Source organism: Saccopteryx bilineata, chromosome 6 (genome assembly GCF_036850765.1).
Source record: "Saccopteryx bilineata isolate mSacBil1 chromosome 6, mSacBil1_pri_phased_curated, whole genome shotgun sequence".
In the NCBI taxonomy this organism is placed as follows: domain Eukaryota; kingdom Metazoa; phylum Chordata; class Mammalia; order Chiroptera; family Emballonuridae; genus Saccopteryx; species Saccopteryx bilineata.
The window spans coordinates 153,959,982-153,977,471 of record NC_089495.1 but is presented as its reverse complement, the minus strand read 5'-3'; the positions used below and the strand labels follow the sequence as shown (position 1 = coordinate 153,977,471).

General features: G+C 44.6%; 1 protein-coding gene across 3 annotated transcripts in view; it reads left to right on the top strand.

Moving 5' to 3' along the window:
* BPTF (bromodomain PHD finger transcription factor) overlaps positions 1–17,490 on the top strand; it is a 182,298-nt gene that overhangs the window by 37,882 nt on the left and 126,926 nt on the right. For all 3 annotated transcript variants that reach the window (XM_066235079.1, XM_066235077.1, XM_066235078.1), the window contains exon 2: positions 2,191–3,013. In XM_066235079.1, the coding sequence (XP_066091176.1) occupies positions 2,191–3,013 (823 nt within the window). The remainder of the gene's footprint in view (positions 1–2,190; positions 3,014–17,490) is intronic.

Here is a 17,490-nt window from a genome sequence, read left to right as displayed (position 1 = left end):
CACCAATTTGTACTTCTTATAGTCCCTTAACCTTTTTCACCCAGTCCTCTAACCCCCTTTCACCTGTCAGCCATCCGTTTATTGTCCGTATCTGTGAACCTGAAACTGTTTTGTTTATTTTGTTCTTCAGATTCCACATATAAGTGAAACCACATGATATTTGTCTCTGTCTGACTTACTTCACTTATCATAATACCCTCTAGGTCCATTCATGTTGTTGCAGATGCTAAGATTTTATTTTATTTTTTATAAATGACATTCCACTGTATATATGTACCACTTCTGTTCATCCGTTGATGGGTACTGAGGCTGCTTCCATATCTTGGCTATTGTGAATAATGCAACAATGAAAAATATGGGTGCATATATTCTTTTAAATTAGTGTTTTAGATTTCTTTAGGTAAGTACCCAGACATGGAATTAATGGATCGTAAAGTAGTTTTTTGTTTGTTTGTTTTAAGATTTTATTTATTGATTTTAGAAAGAGAAAGGGTGTGGGAAGGAGTGGGAAGCATGGTTTTTTTTTATTTTTATTTTTTTTTATTTTTCTGAAGTTGGAAATGGGGAGGCAGTCAGACAGACTCCTGCATGTGTCTGACCGGGATCCACCCCGCATGCCCACTAGGGGGCTATGCTCCACCCATCTGGGCCCTTGCTCTGTTGCAACCAGAGCCATTCTAGTGCCTGAGGCAGAGGCCACGGGGCCATCCTCAGCACCCGGGCCAACTTGCTTTAATGGAGCCTTGGCTATGGGAGGGGAAGAGAGAGACAGAGAGGAAGGAGAGGGGGAGGGGTGGAGAAGCAGATGGGCGCTTCTGTGTGCCCTGGCTGGGAATCGAACCTGGGACTCTTGCATGCCAGGCCGACGCTCTACCACTGAGCCAACCGGCCAGGGCCAGAAGCCTGGGTTTATTGTTGCTTCTCCCACATGCCTTGACTGGGCAAGGCTGGGGTTTTGAACCGGTGACCTCAGCATTCCAGGTTGACACTTTATTTACTGCGCCAGCACAGGTCAGGCAAGGTAGTTCTATTTTTAATTTTTGAGGAACCTCCACATACTGTTTTCCAAAGTGGCAGCACCAATTTGCATTCCCACCAACAATGCCCTTTTCTCCATATTCTCGCTAACACTTGCTGTTTGTTGATTCGTTGAGACAGCTATTCTGACAGGTGTGAGATGATATCTCATTGTGGTTTTAATTTGCATTTTTATAATGGTTAGTGACATTGAGCATCTTTTTATATGTCTGCTGGCCATTTGTATGTCTTTGGAGAAATGTTTATTCAGGTTCTCTGTCCGTTTTTTAATTGGATTTTTTTTTATTTTGTATGCGTTTTTTATGAATTTTGACTATTGACCCTTTATTGGCTGTATCATTTGGGATTTACCTTCTCCCAATTGGTAGGTTGTCTTTTTGTTTTGTTGATGGTTTGGTTTGCTGTGCAGAAACTTTTTATTTATTTATTTATTTTTTTACAGAGACAGAGAGTAAGTCAGAGAGAGGGATAGACAGGGACAGACAGACAGGAACGGAGAGAGATGAGAAGCATCAATCATCAGTTTCTCGTTGCGCGTTGCGACTTCTTAGTTGTTCATTGATTGCTTTCTCACATGTGCCTTGACCATGGGCCTTCAGCAGACCGAGTAACCCCCTGCTGGAGCCAGTGACCTTGGGTCCAAGCTGGTGAGCTCTTTGCTCAAGCCAGATGAGCCGGCGCTCAAGCTGGCGACCTCGGGGTCTCGAACCTGGGTCCTTCCGCATCCCAGTCCGACGCTCTATCCACTGCGCCACCACCTGGTCAGGCACTGTGCAGAAACTTTTTAATCTGATGTAGCCCCATTTATTTTTTCTTTTGTTACCGTTGCCTGAGGAGATATATTAGAAAAAAATATAACTAATAGCAGTGTCAGAGAGTATACTGCCTAGTTTTTCATTTAGGAGTTTTATGGTTTCAGGTCTTGAATTCATTTTGATTTTATTTTTATATTTGGTATAGATTTTCTATAGACTTAAAAATTAGAGCTAAATCATTGCTTCTTGGTGTTATTTTAACTTGAAAGTTATTAGAAAAATAGAAGTATGCTTATATAATTTTTGAGGTATATATCCAAACAGGAAAACTCTTAATTCGTAGAACTGATGTATTGACTTGTAATTATACAATTTTTATTTTATTTTTTACTTATAGGTAGGCGAAAACCAAGAGTACATCGGCCTCGTTCTCCAATATTGGAAGAAAAAGACATCCCGCCCCTTGAATTTCCCAAGTCCTCTGAGGATTTAATGGTGCCTAATGAGCATATAATGAATGTTATTGCCATTTACGAGGTACTGCGGAACTTTGGCACTGTTTTAAGGTTATCTCCTTTTCGCTTTGAGGACTTCTGTGCAGCTTTGGTGAGTCAAGAACAGTGTACACTTATGGCGGAGATGCACGTTGTGCTTTTGAAAGCAGTTTTACGTGAAGAAGACACTTCCAATACTACCTTTGGACCTGCTGACCTGAAAGATAGCGTTAATTCCACGCTGTATTTCATAGACGGGATGACGTGGCCAGAGGTGCTGCGGGTGTACTGTGAGAGCGATAAGGAGTACCATCATGTGCTTCCTTACCAAGAAGCAGAGGATTATCCTTATGGCCCAGTAGAGAACAAAATCAAAGTTCTTCAGTTCTTAGTCGATCAGTTCCTTACCACAAATATTGCTCGTGAGGAGTTGATGTCTGAAGGGGTGATCCAGTATGATGACCATTGTAGGGTTTGCCACAAACTTGGGGACTTGCTCTGCTGTGAGACATGTTCAGCAGTGTACCATTTGGAATGTGTGAAACCACCTCTCGAGGAGGTGCCAGAGGATGAGTGGCAGTGTGAAGTCTGTGTCGCACATAAGGTGCCTGGTGTGACTGACTGTGTTGCTGAAATCCAAAAAAATAAACCATATATTCGACATGAACCTATTGGATATGACAGAAGTCGAAGGAAATACTGGTTCTTAAACCGAAGACTCATAATGTAAGTCAATCTGGTCTTGGTTTTTGTATGTATTTAAAATTAAGCCAGGCCCTGGCCGGTTGGCTCAGTGGTAGAGCGTCGGCCTGGCGTGCGAAAGTCCCTGGTTCGATTCCTAGTCAGGGCACACGGGAGAAGCGCCCATCTGCTTCTCCACCCCTCCCCCTCGCCTTCCTCTCTGTCTCTCTCTTCCTCTCCCACAGCCAAGGCTCCATTGGAGCAAAAGATGGCCCGGGCGCTAGGGATGGCTCCTTGGCCTCTGCCCCAGGCGCTAGAGTGGCTCTGGTCGCGACAGAGTGACGCCCCGGATGGGCAGAGCATCGCCCCCTGGTGGGTGTGCGGAGTGGATCCCGGTCGGGCGCATGCGGGAGTTTGTCTGACTGTCTCCCCGTTTCCAGCTTCAGAAAAATACAAAAAAATAAATAAATAAAATTAAGCCAGTTTTCTTCAAGACCCATGATTGCTGGCTTAAGCCCATGGTCGCTGGCTTGAGCAAGGGGTCACTGGCTCAGCTGGAACCCCCTGGTCAAAGCACATATCTGAAAGCAAGCAATGAACAATAATGTGGCACAAGTACGAGTTGATGTTTTTTATCTCTCTCCCTTCCTGTAGCTCTGTCTGTTCTTCTCTTTCTTTTGCTTAAAAAAATATATTTAACTCTAAACTGACTATTAAATCACAATCCCTTTGGCAGCACAGTTCCTGTCTATAGACAGTCAGTAGGTCATATGTTCAACGAGTCTCAAATACCCTCCCCAAAGCGCTCCGAGTCATTAGGATTGCTGTGAATAAATTAGGAAGTGAGTGAAATTTAATCTGTGCTCCTATTCTCCCATTCCTATACTTCCTTCCCTTCTTTATTTTGCCTTGCCTCTTACCTTTTTTTTTTTTTTTTTTTTTACACAGAGACAGAGAGTGAGTTAGAGAGAGGGATAGACAGGGACAGACAGACAGGAACAGAGAGAGATGAGAAGCATCAATTGTTGGTTTTTCGTTGTGCGTTGCAACACCTCAGTTGTTCATCGATTGCTTTCTCATATGTGCCCCGACCATGGGTCTTCAGCAGACCGAGTAACCCCTTCTGGAGCCAGCGACCTTGGATTCAAGCTGGTGGGCCTTCACTCAAACCAGATGAGCCCGTGCTCAAGCGGCGACCTCAGGGTCTCGAACCTGGGTCCTCTGCATCCCAGTCCAATGCTCTATCCACTGCACCACTGCCTGGTCAGGCCTTTTTTTTTTAATATTTTTTTATTTATTCATTTTAGAGAGGAGAGAGAGAGAGAGGGAGAGAGGAGGGGGGAGGAGCAGGAATCATCAACTCCCATATGTGCCTTGACCAGGAGAAAGATAGTAAAGTGGTTTTTGCTGTGCTGGGTGTTTCTGAGATCTTTGAAAATTTGAGCCTAACCTGGCGGTGGCGCAGTCTATTGAGCGTTGGCCTTTGATGCTGAGGCCAGGTTTGAAACCCCGAGGTTCCTGGCTTGAGCACGGGCACAGCAGCTAGAGTGCGGGGTTACTGGCTTGAGTGTGGGATCATAGACATGACCTCTTGGTCACTGGCTTGAGCCCAAGGTCGCTGACTTGAGCAAGGGGTCACTGGTTTGGCTGGAGCCCCCTGGTCAAGGCACATATGAGAAAGCAATCAATGAACAACTCAAGTGCTGCAAGTAACAGTCGATGCTTCTCATTTCTTTCTCTTCCTGGCTGTCTGTCGGTCTCTCTCACTTGCTAAAAAAGAATTCTTTTATTTTTTGAGACAAATGCATTTTTTTTTTCAGAGAGAGGGATAGACAGACAGGAACGGAGAGAGATGAGAAGCATCAATCATTAGTTTTGCATTGCGCGTTGTAACACCTTAGTTGGTTTTTATTTTATTTTATTTATTTATTCATTTTAGAGAGGAGAGAGAGAGACAGAGAGAGAGGAGAGACAGAGAGAGAAGGAGGGGAGGAACTGGAAGCATCAACTCCCATATGTGCCTTGACCAGGCAAGCCCAGGGTTTCGAACCAGCGACCTCAGCATTTCCATGTCGACGCTTTATCCACTGCGCCACCACAGGTCAGGCCTCAATACCTTAGTTGTTCATTGATTGCTTTCTCATATGTGCCTTGACCGTGGGCCTTCAGCAGACCGAGTAACCCCTTGCTCAAGCCAGCGACCTTGGCTTTGCTCAAACCAGATGAGCCCGTGCTCAAGCTGGCGACCTCGGGGTCTTGAACCTGGGTCCTCTGCATCCCAGTCGGACGCTCTTATCCACTGCGCCACCGCCTGGTCAGGAAGACAAATGCATTTAAAAAAAATATAAAATAACTTAGCCTTGGCCGGTTGGCTCAGTGGATAAAACATTAGCTTGGCATGCAGACGTCCCAGATTTGATCACCAGTCAGGGCATACATGAAAAGTGACCATCTGCTTCTCTTTTCCTCCCTTTCCCCCTTCTCTTTCTCTTCCCTTCTTACAGCCAGTGGCTTGGTTGATCTTAGCGTTGGCCTTAGGTGCTGAGGATGGCTCAGTTGATTAGAACATGGGACCCGGATGAGGGTTGCCTGGTGGATCCCGGTTGGGGTACATGGAATCTGTCTTCCTATTTCCCTTCCTCTCACTTAAAAAAATAAAATTATATATACACATAGAAACTAAAAAGTGGCATTTCTAAAAAGGTTTGTTTTCTGATAGATCTGTATTAGTATATAAAACAACGCTCAGGCAAACAGAAGAGAAGTTTTTTGAATGTAGTTAAAAAACTGCAAACTTTTGACATTACTTTTTGACTCTTTTCTTTGTAAAGTCAGATATGAAACTTTTTCAGTATTAGTGCTACTTAAGTGTTCCTTGTTAATAATTTTAGTGAATCTGAAAGGTTTTTACATCTTTCTAAAGTTGGATTCAGTTTCAGTGCCCCCTTGTGGTAGAGTGTATGTGTACTTCTGGTGAAAGTTTTTGAAGTCATGTACCTTGCTCAGTTCACAGTATGTGTAGATTTGGTATTTATACTCCTTGGAAACCCAGGAGTTGAAAATGATGAATCGTATCCAAGGGAGAATGCCTAAAACAAAGTCTGGGGCAGTGAAAAAATTTTAATTATATTGCTAGTAGTTTGTAGAAATTAAGTTTTTTCATTATTGCTTTAATTTATGTTTTTTGTAAAGGTTAGTGGAACATAAAATAAAAGAAAGGTTCTTTTTAGTCTACTTGAGGAACTAAGATATTGGGTAAACAATTTAGAGGTTGATTTTAATCCAATATATGAGAGTCAATCTTTCCTTTTTTTTTTTCTTTTTCCCCCTGAAGCTGGAAACGGGGAGAGACAGACAGACTCCCGCATGCACCCGACCGGGATCCACCTGGCACGCCCACCAGGGCAAAGCTCTGCCCACCAGGGGGCGATGCTCTGCCCCTCCGGGGCGTCGCTCTGCTGCGACCAGAGCCACTCTAGCGCCTGGGGCAGAGGCCAAGGAGCCATCCCCAGCGCCCGGGCCATCTTTGCTCCAATGGAGCCTTGACTGTGGGAGGGGAAGAGAGAGAATGAGAGGAAGGAGGGAGGGTGGAGAAGCAAATGGGCGCTTCTCTTATGTGCCCTGGCCGGGAATCGAACCCGGGTCCCCTGCACGCCAGGCTGACACTCTACCGCTGAGCCAACCAGCCAGGGCCTCAATCTTTTCTTTTTTTAAAAAAAGAATTTTATTTATTCATTTTTTTTTAGAGAGGAGAGAGAGAAAGGGAAAGGAGCAGGAATTATCACCTCCTATTTGTGCCCTGACCAGGCAAGCCTGGGGCTTTGAACTGGCGACCTCAGTGTTCCAGGTTGACACTTTATCCACTGCGCCACCACAGGCCAGGGAGGGCCTGTCTTTCCTAAATGCAGCTTTCATCCTATCAGTCATTTGCTCAGAAATTGGGAGTTTCAGTAAAGTAGGAGTTGCCAAATTAAGAAAGTGACTTTTCCTGTCACTCTCCATTTTGAATAAAATTACCTTAAATACAGCATTTAAAAACTTTTTTTTATTTGCCAAATAAACTAAATTATACTTTTTTTTTTTTTTTTTTCATTTTTCTGAAGCTGGAAACAGGGAGAGACAGTCAGACAGACTCCCGCATGCGCCCGACCGGGATCCACCCGGCACGCCCACCAGGGGTGACGCTCTGCCCACCAGGGGGCGATGCTTTGCCCATCCTGGGCGTCGCCATGTTGCGACCAGAGCCACTCTAGCGCCTGAGGCAGAGGCCACAGAGCCATCCCCAGCGCCCGGGCCATCTCTGCTCCAATGGAGCCTTGGCTGTGGGAGGGGAAGAGAGAGACAGAGAGGAAAGCGCGGCGGAGGGGTGGAGAAGCAAATGGGCGCTTCTCCTGTGTGCCCTGGCCGGGAATCGAACCCGGGTCCTCCGCACGCTAGGCCGACACTCTACCGCTGAGCCAACTGGCCAGGGCTAAATTATACTTTTTACATGTTTTGTTTTGTTTTCAGTTTTTTTTTATTTATTTATTCATTTATAGAAAGGAGAGAGAGGAGAGAGAGACAGAGAGAGAGAAGGGGGGAGGAGCTGGAAGCATCAACTCCCATATGTGCCTTGACCAGGCAAGCCCAGGGTTTTGAACCGGCGACCTCAGCATTTCCAGGTCGACACTTTATCCACTGCGCCACCACAGGTCTTAAATTATACTTTTTATATATATATATTTTTAATTTTTTAAAAATTCATTTTAGAGAAGAGAGAGAAAGGGAGAGAGAGAGAGAGAGACAGAGAGAGGAGAGAGAGACAGAGAGAGAAGGTGGGGAGGAGCTGGAAGCATCAACTCCCATATGTGCCTTGACCAGGCAAGCCCAGGGTTTCGAACTGGCGACCTCAGCATTTCCAGGTCAACGCTTTATCCACTGTGCCACCACAGGTCAGGCTACTTTTTATATTTTAAAAGATTTCACTTATTCATTTTGGAAAGGAGAGAGAGAGAGAGAAGGGGTGGGAGTAGGAAGCATCAACTCCCATATGTGCCTTGACCAGGCAAGCCCAGGGTTTCAAACCAGTGACCTCAGTGTTCCAGGTTCTACTGTGTCACTACAGGCATTTATTTATTCATTTAATTAATTAATTAATTAATTTTTTTACAGGGACAGAGAGAGAGACAGTCAGAGAGAGGGATAGATAGGTACAGACAGGAACGGAGAGAGATGAGAAGCATCAATCATCTGCTTCTCGTTGCAACACCTTAGTTGTTCATTGATTGCTTTCTCATATGTGCCTTGACCACAGGCCTTCAGCAGACCGAGTGACCTCTTGCTTGAGCCAGCAACCTTGGGTCCAAGCTGGTGAGCTTTTTGCTCAAACCAGATGAGCCCGCGCTCAAGCTGGCGACCTCGGTGTCTTGAACCTGGGTCCTCCACATCCCGGTCCGACACTCTATCCATTGCGCCACCGCCTGGTCAGGCCTAAATTATATTTTTTAACCTACACAGCTTTCCACTTGCATCTCTCCATTCTAACTGCGAGCTACTTAGTTGTTGGCTTAGCTGCCATCAAACCTATGTCTGTTACCCTTTGTTCATGTTCAGTTCATTGTATGTCCAGCAATCTCCTGGGCATGTCCACACAGGTACCTCAAACATAACATGTCTAACATGGAACTCATCAGCCCTTCCCTAATACCTACCCTTTATTCAGTGTTTCTATCTTGTAAGTGGGATCACCATTGTACCAGCTGCTCAAGCTAGAAACCTGAGACTAGTCTTTTGTACTATATTGTTTGTTATGCTTTTTAATAATGCCCTTTTTTTTTAAGTGAGAGAGACAGATAGAGACAGACAGACAGGAAGGTAGAGAGATGAGAAGCATCAATTCTTTATTGTAGCACCTTAGTTCATTGATTGCTTTCTCATATGTGCTTTGACCAGGGGGCTGCAGCTGAGCCAGTGACCCCTTGCGTAAACCAGCGACCTTTAGGCTCAAGCCAGTGACCATTGGGTCATGTCTATGATCCCATGCTCAAGCTATTGATCCCCCCACTCAAGCTAGTGAGCCCACATTCAAGCTGAATGAGCCTTTGCTTTAGCTGGTGACCTTGGGGTTTTAACCTGGGTCCTCTGTGTCCCAATCTGACGCTCTATTTATTGTGTTACTGCCTGGTCAGGTTAATTACCTCTTTTTAAAAAGTTATTGATTGATTGATTTTAGAGAAAGGAAGGGGAAGAGTGATTGAAGCATTGATTTGCTGTTGCATTCATTTATGCATTCATTGGTTGATTTCTTCTGCGTGCACTGACCAGAGTTCAAATCCACAACCTTGGCATATTGGTACAATGCTGTAACCAACTGAGCTACCTGGCCAGGACTGATCTCCATTCCTTTTTCATTTTTTTAAAATTTTATATATTTATTTATTTTTAAAAATACTGATTTTAGAGTGGAGAGAGAGAGAAAGGGGGGAGTGAGAAGCAGAAGCATCAACTCGTAGTAACTGCTTTTCATATGGGCCTTGATTGGGTCATCCTGGGATTTCCAGCTGGCGACCTCAGCATTTCAGGTTGATATTTTATCCATTGCACCACTGCAGGCCAGGCCTAAATTATTTCTTAAATATTGAATCAGGCCCTGGCAGGTGGCACAGTGATAGAATGTTGGCTCAGCGTGTGGATGTCCTGGATTTGATTTCTGGTCAGAGCATACAGGAGAAGCAACCACTTACTTCTCTTCCCCCCTCTCTCCCCTTTTTCCCCTTTTTTCCTTCTTCCCCTCCTATAGCCAGTGTCTCGATTCAAGTGTTGGCCGTGCGTGCTGACGTTAGCTCTGTTGGTCTAAGCATCAGCATAAGGTGCTGAAAATAGCTCAGTATTCAAGCATCAGCCTCAGATGGGGATTGTTAGGTGGATCCTGGTCTGGGTGCATGTGGGAGTTTGTTTCCCCTCCTCTCCCATAAAAAAAAGTGTGTGTGTGTGTGTGTGTGTGTGTGTATGTATGTGTGTAGAATCAGTTTCTCTCTATTCTCAGTGTCCTTACTATAATGCAAGCCATCATCATCTCATTAGACTGGTTTAGTGGCCTCCACAGTAGTCTATATCTAACTCCCTAGTCCCCAGTTCTAGTCTCTGTTCCATAGTTGGATGATTTTAAAGATAGCAGTTCTGGCCAGGTCTCCTTTTCCCCCAAGTGGAAAAGCCTTTCAGTTACTTCCATTTGCTCTTTTTTAAAGAAAAATTTTTTTCAGTGAGAGGAGAAGAGGCAGAGACAGATTCCCACATGTGCCCCGACCGGACTCCAACCGGCAAGCCCACTAGGGGGTGATGCTCTGCCCATCTGGGGCCCTTGCTCTGTTGCAACCAGAGTCAGTTTTTTTATTTTTGCATCAGAGACAGAGAGAGAAATAGCTGGGGACAGACAGATAGGAAGAGGGGAGAGATGAGAAGCATCAAGTCTTTGCTGTGGCACCTTAGTTGTTCATTGATTGCTTTCTCATATGTGCCTTGACTAGGGGGCTACAGCAGAGCTAGTGACCTCTTGCTCAAGTCAGTGACCTTGGGATTCAAGCCAGTGACCTTTGGGCTCAAGCCAGTGACCATGGGGTTATGTCTATGATTTCGCGCTCAAGCTGGATGAGCCCATGCTTAAGCTGGTGACCTTGGGGTTTGGAACTTGGGTCCTCTGCATTCCAATCTGACCCTCTATTCACTGTGCCACCACCTGGTCAGGCCAGAGTCATTTTTTTAGTGTTTGAGGTGATGGCCATAGAGCCATTCTCAGTGCCTGGGGCCTACTCACTCCAGTTGAGCCATGGCTGCAGAAAGGGAAGGAGCAAAGAGAGAGAGAGGGAGAGAGAAGCAAGAAGTGGAGGGGTGGAGAAGCAGATGGGCTCTTCTCCTGTGTGCCCTGACCGAGAATTAAACCTGGGACATCCATACGCTGGGCCTGACGCTCTACCGAGCCAACCGACCAAGGCCTACATTTGCTCTTAAAAGAAAGTTTAGCCTGACCAGGCGGTGGCGCAGTGGATAGAGCGTCGGAGTGGGATGCAGAGGACCCAGGTTCGAGACCCAGAGGTTGCCAGCTTGAGCGCAGGCTCATCTGGTTTGAGCAAAAGCCCACCAGCTTGAACCCAAGGTCGCTGGCTCCAGCAAGGGGTTACTCAGTCTGCTGAAGGCCTACGGTCAAGGCACATATGAGAAAGCAATCAATGAACAACTAAGGTGTTGCAACGCGCAAGAAAAACTAATGATTGATGCTTCTTATCTCTCTCCGTTCCTGTCTGTCTGTCCCTGTCTATCCCTCTCTCTGACTCACCCTCTGTCTCTGTGAAAAATAAATAAAATAAAAAAAGAAAGTTTACAGGTTCCTAACTTTGTACATTTAATTCTCTTGTTTTCTACCACCCAAAACAAAATAAGTAAAAGCAAACTAAAAACACTCATAAATCTTTTGGCTAACTTCTTCAAATCTTGGCCTATTTATGCTTTCCTAGGGCTTTCTTTCTCTGAACCTCTTTCTCTCTGTACCCTGAAACACTCCTATTTCTTTTTTTTTTTTTTTTTTTTTTTTTTTTTTTTTTTTCATTTTTCTGAAGCTGGAAACGGGGAGAGACAGTCAGACAGACTCCCGCATGCGCCCGATCGGGATCCACCCGGCACGCCCACCAGGGGCGACGCTCTGCCCACCAGGGGGCAATGCTCTGCCCATCCTGGGCGTCGCCATGTTGCGACCAGAGCCACTCTAGCGCCTGAGGCAGAGGCCACAGAGCCATCCCCAGCGCCCGGGCCATCTCTGCTCCAATGGAGCCTTGGCTGCGGGAGGGGAAGAGAGAGACAGAGAGGAAAGCGCGGCGGAGGGGTGGAGAAGCAAATGGGCGCTTCTCCTGTGTGCCCTGGCCGGGAATCGAACCCGGGTCCTCCGCACGCTAGGCCGACGCTCTACCGCTGAGCCAACCGGCCAGGGCGAAACACTCCTATTTCTTAACAGCCATTTTACTTGTAAATATTTATCTTAAAGTAGATATTAATTACATCAAAAGATTAGGAAATAGCCTGACCTGTGGTGGCGCAGTGGATAAAGTGTCGACCTGGAAATGCTGAGGTCGCTGGTTCAAAACCCTAGGCTTGCCTGGTCAAGGCACATATGGGAGTTGATGCTTCCAGCTCCTCCCCCTTCTCTCTCTGTTTCTCTCTCTCCCTCTCTCCTTCTCTCTCTCCTCTCTAAAAATGAATAAAAAAAAAAATAGTTAACTATAATTACTTTCAAAGCTGCTAGATTGATATAAGAAAAAAAAAAAAGATTAGGAAATAATAGCAACTCTGCTTATTGTACCCACAAGGTGTGTGCTAAGCACTTCTTAAAAATTAAAAAAAAAAGAATTTATTGAGTTTACAGACACAGGAGTTGGGGGGACGAGAAGTAGCAACTCATAGTTGCTTCACTTTAGTTTAGTTGTTCATTGATTGCTTATCTCATGTGCCTTTACCAGTCAAGCATAGGGTCTCAAACTGGTGACCTCAGCATTCTATGTTGACACTTTATCCACTGCGCCACCACAAGCGAGGCCGAAGCACTTTATATATTATTTAAAAAAATTTTTTTAAGACTTTATTTATTCATTTTAGAGATCTAAAGAGAGAGGGAGAAAGAGAGAAAGTAAGAAAGGGAAGGAGCAGGAGGCATCAACTCCCATATGTGCCTTGTTTTAAGCTGGTGACCTTGGGATTTGGAACTTGGGTCCTCTGCATCCCAATCTCACCCTCTATTCACTGTGCCACTGCCTGAAGCCCGGTGAAGCTCAGGGTTTTTTTGTTGTTGTTGTTTGTTTGTTTGTTTTTTGTATTTTTCTGAAGCTGGAAACGGGGAGGCAGTCAGACTCCCGCATGCACCCGACCGGGATACACCCAGCACACCCTGGGCGCGATGCTCTGCCCATCTGGGGCGTTGCTCTGTTGCGACCAGAGCCACTCTAGCGCCTGAGGCAAAGGCCACAGAGCCATCCCCAGCGCCCGGGCCATCTTTGTTCCAGTGGAGCTTCAGCTGCGGGAGGGGAAGAGAGAGACAGAGAGGAAGGAGAGGGGGAGGGGTGGAGAAGCAGATGGGCGCCTCTCCTGTGTGCCCTGGCCGGGAATCGAACCCGGGACTTCCGCACGCCAGGCCGACGCTCTACCACTGAGCCAACCGGCCAGGACCAGCCCAGGGTTTTGAACTGCCAACCTCAGAATTCCAGGTTGATGCTTTGTTCGCTGCACCACCACGAGTCAGGACACTTTACATATTTTAACTCAACACTCCCAACAGCATTTTGATATAAGTACTATCACTCTGATTTTCAGATGAAGAAGTTGAAAGAGGTTAAGTAATTTATCCACCACCACACAACTATAATAATAGTAGGTGGTAGAATCAGAGTTCCGTTCCAAGCATTCTGGAAGCAGAATGCTTCTGACCTGCTTGTTGTCTTTAATTGCTGAATCCCTACTACCTCAATATCCTGTGACTGCTGTAATAAAGTTACACAAACTGGGTGGCAGAAGTTAATTCTCTTTCAGTTTTGGAAGCTAGAAGTCTAAAATGGAGGTGTTAGCAGGCCGTGCTCCTTCTGAAGGAGGCCTTTAGGAACAAATCCTTCCTTGCCCTTTCCAGCTTTTGGTGCCCCAGTGTTCCTTGGTTTGTTGGCAGCATACACAGCAGTCTAGGCCTTTTCTATCAAGTGCTCAATGTTCTTCCAGCCTTTTCCTGTTACTCAAGTCCAAGGCCACTTCCATATTTTTGTTACAGCACTCCCATTTCCTGATACCAAAATCTGTATTCGTTTCTTGGGCCTGCCATAACATTACCATAAACTGAGTTATTTGAAATAACAGAAATCTATTCTCTCATGATTCTGGTGACTAGAAGTCTGAAATCACAGTGGGATAGGATCTGTTCTTCAGGGGGCTCTCAGGAGACTCAGTTCTGTGCTCCTCTCCTAGGGCCTGGTAGCTGCAGGCATCCTCGACATTTCTTGGCTTATGAACAGAAGCATCACTTAATCTCTTCCTGTATCTTCACATCAGCCTCTCTCAGTGTCTCTGTGTCCTCTCTTATAAGGGCACCATGCATTTGAGTTAGGGCTTATGTTAAATCCAGAATGATTTAATCTACAGATCCTTAGTTAATTATGTCTGCAAATCTATATGTTCCAAATAAGGTCATATTCTAAGGTTTAAAGTGGACATGAATTTGGGGGGCATTTTTTTCAACCCAGTATACTAGTAGTGTTCTTTATTCTTAGTTTCTGTGGGTTTGTTTTAAAATGAATCTAAAGCCTGACCTGGTGGTGGCGCAGTAGCACAGTGGATAGAGCATTGGACTGGGATGTAGAGGACCCAGGTTTGAAACCCTGAAGTCGCTGGCTTGAGCGCGGGCTCATCTGGTTTGAGCAAGGCTCACCAGCTTGAGCCCAAGGTTGCTGGCTTGAGTAAGGGATCACTTGCTCTGCTGTAGCCCCCCACCCCAGTCATGGCACATAAGAGAAAGCAACCAATGAACAACTAAGGTGCCGCAACAAAGAATTGATACTTCTCATCTCTCTCCCTTCCTGTCTGTCTGTCCCTGTCTGTCCCTCTCTCTGTCTCTCTCTGTCACCCCCCCCCAAAAGGAAAGAAACTAAAAATATAATGTTAGTCACTAACTTCTTACTTATCTTACCAGAGTAAAAGCCAAACAAACTTTAAAATGTGGACATATATATGTTTGCTCATGAGTGTATTTTTTGGCAAAGATTTTCATCCCACCATTCTTTTCTGCCATCCTGTGTCCTTCCTGAGCGGATTGGTATCTGTAGGGAAGCCAGGCCAGTTTGGATGTACATAAAGGACATTGTAGGGACAGAGCTTCTATAGAAACCACATTCTAACCACAAAACCAAATATACATACAAATCAATGTATATTTATATAAGAAAGCTGCTGTTATCAATTTTATAATTAGAACAGATGTTGCAATTTTTATTATTGATTGATTTAGATAAAAGCATTCATTTGTTGTTCTACTTAGTTGTGCATTCATTGGTTGCTTCCCATATGTGCCCTGACTGGGGATGGAACCCTCAACCTTGGCATTTTGGGATGACGCTCTAACTGACTGAGATGGTGGGATAAAACCAAATTGTATTAGGTTTGTATCATCTCATTAACTAGTGGGCAGAGAAGATTTTTTTTTAATGCACTTATCTTTCTTTAAAATTTATTCTAGCCTGACCTGTGGTGGCACAGTGGTTAAAAGCGTCAACCTGGAAATACTGAGGTTGCCGGTTCAAAACCCTGGGCTTGCCTGGTCAAGGCACATATGGGAGTTGATGCTTCCTGTTCCTCCCCCCCCCCCTTCTCTATAATAAATAAATAAAATCTTAAAAAAAAAATTTATTCTAAAATAATTTTTTTAGAGAGAGACAAAATCATCGTTTTGTTCTACATATTTTATATTCATTGGTTGATTCTTTTTTTTTAAATTCTTTTCTTTTAATATTTATTTATTAATTTTAGCCAGAGAGGAAGGGAAGGGAGAAAGAGAGAGAGAGAGAGAGAGAGAGAGAGAGAGACATCGATCAGTTCATGTATATGCCCTGACCGGGATCAGATCCTAAACCTCTGTGCTTTGGGCCTACGCCAATAGAGTTTTCCGGCTAGCGATAGAACAGATATTTTTGATTATATAAATTATGTAAATAAGACCAAGTGCATAAGTATTAAAAGAACTTTCCTTTGAAAGCGTTAGTATTATTATTTATTGTTTTGCTACTTTATGCTTTTAAAGAATTTGTCCTTCTACATGTAGCTTTAAGAAAGAAAAAATTGGAATGTTAAGTATTTAATGAACAGAATTTTAAAAAATAGTTCTTGCATGCCACATTTTTAGAGGGACATTGACAAACTGTACATTTAGGAGAAGAATATTAGGGTAATGAAGACTCTGGAAAACATGTTGTATGAGAAATGATTAAACTACTTGAGTATATTTGACCTGAAAAGAAAACAATTAGTGAAATTATAAATGTTGTCATTGGTATCTGTAGGGAAGCCAGGCCAGTTTGGATGTACATAAAGGACATTGTAGGGATAGAGCTTGACACCCCCTCCTTCCTCTCTGTCTCTCTCTTCCCTTCCCGCAGCCAAGGCTCCGGGTGCTGGGGATGGCTCCTTGGCCTCTGCCCCAGGTGCTGGAGTGGCTCTGGTCGCTGCGGAGCGACGCCCCGGAGGGGCAGAGCGTTGCCCACCAGGGTGGGTCCCGGTCGGGCGCATGCAGGAGTCTTTCTGACTGTCTCTCCCCGTTTCCAGCCTCAGAAAAATACAAAAAAGCCAGATCTTTCAGCTTCCTGAATTTGTCTTTGAGTAGACAGGAAAGTTAAACTTTTTCTCATCAGGTACCTCACACGCACTCCTGAATTCTGGTGGGTTTTTTTTTTTTAATTAATTATTATTTTTTTAGACAATTAAATTTAACAGGGTGACATTGGCCAACCAGAGCACATAAATTTAGAGAAAACATCTCCACATCATTTGGACAGTTGATCACACTGTATACCCATCACCCAAAGTCTCAAATCATCCCCTGGCACCCTATATCTTGTTTCTTTTTAGGCCCCTCTCCTCCCCCACTCCCCTCCCTCTCTTCCCTTCCCCTTCTCCTTCCCCTGGTAACCACTGCGCTTATATCTTTATCCACGAGTCTCAATTTTGTGTCCCACCTATGTATGGAATCATACAGTTCTTAGCTTTTTCTGATTTACTTATTTCACTCAGTATAATGTTATCAATGTCCGTCCATGTTGTCGTAAATGGTACTATGTCACCATTTCTTATGGCTGAGTAGTATTCCATTGTATTTATGTACCACATCTTCTTTATCCAATCCTCTATTGAAGGGCTTTTTGTTTGTTTCCATGTCATGGCTACTGTGAACAACGCTGCGATGAACATGAGGATGTATGTGTCTTTACGTACCCATGTTTTCAAGTTTTGGGAGTATACACCCAGTAGAGGGATTGCTGGGTCATATGGTAGTTCCAATGAATTCCTTTTGAATGAGAGAAGAAATACCATTACATGTGTTTCTCTATGTCTGGTCCTAGACATAGTTAGTGACCCTCCCTGTTCTACCTCTGTTACAAGTGAATGGGACCTTGGGAGAGATTTAAGCAGGAAGGGAAACTGCTCCTCTTCTCTCCAGTTTGAGCTTTGATTGTCCGTAAGACAGGAAGAGCAGTGAGATATTATTGCTACATTGAGATGACTCTTTCAAGAACAGGAATTTAGCAGACCATTTACACCATTTTAATGGAAAAGCTTCTAAATTATATTATAATGTAGACCTGTTTTGAACCTGCCATGTACAGTCTAAATATTTCTAGGTAATATCTGCTTATCACCTGACCAGGTGGTAGCACAGTGGACAGATTGTTGGACTGGGGCACAGAGGACCTATGTTTTGAAATTTTGAAGTTGCTGTCTTGAGCACAGGCTCACCAGCTTGAGCCCAGGGT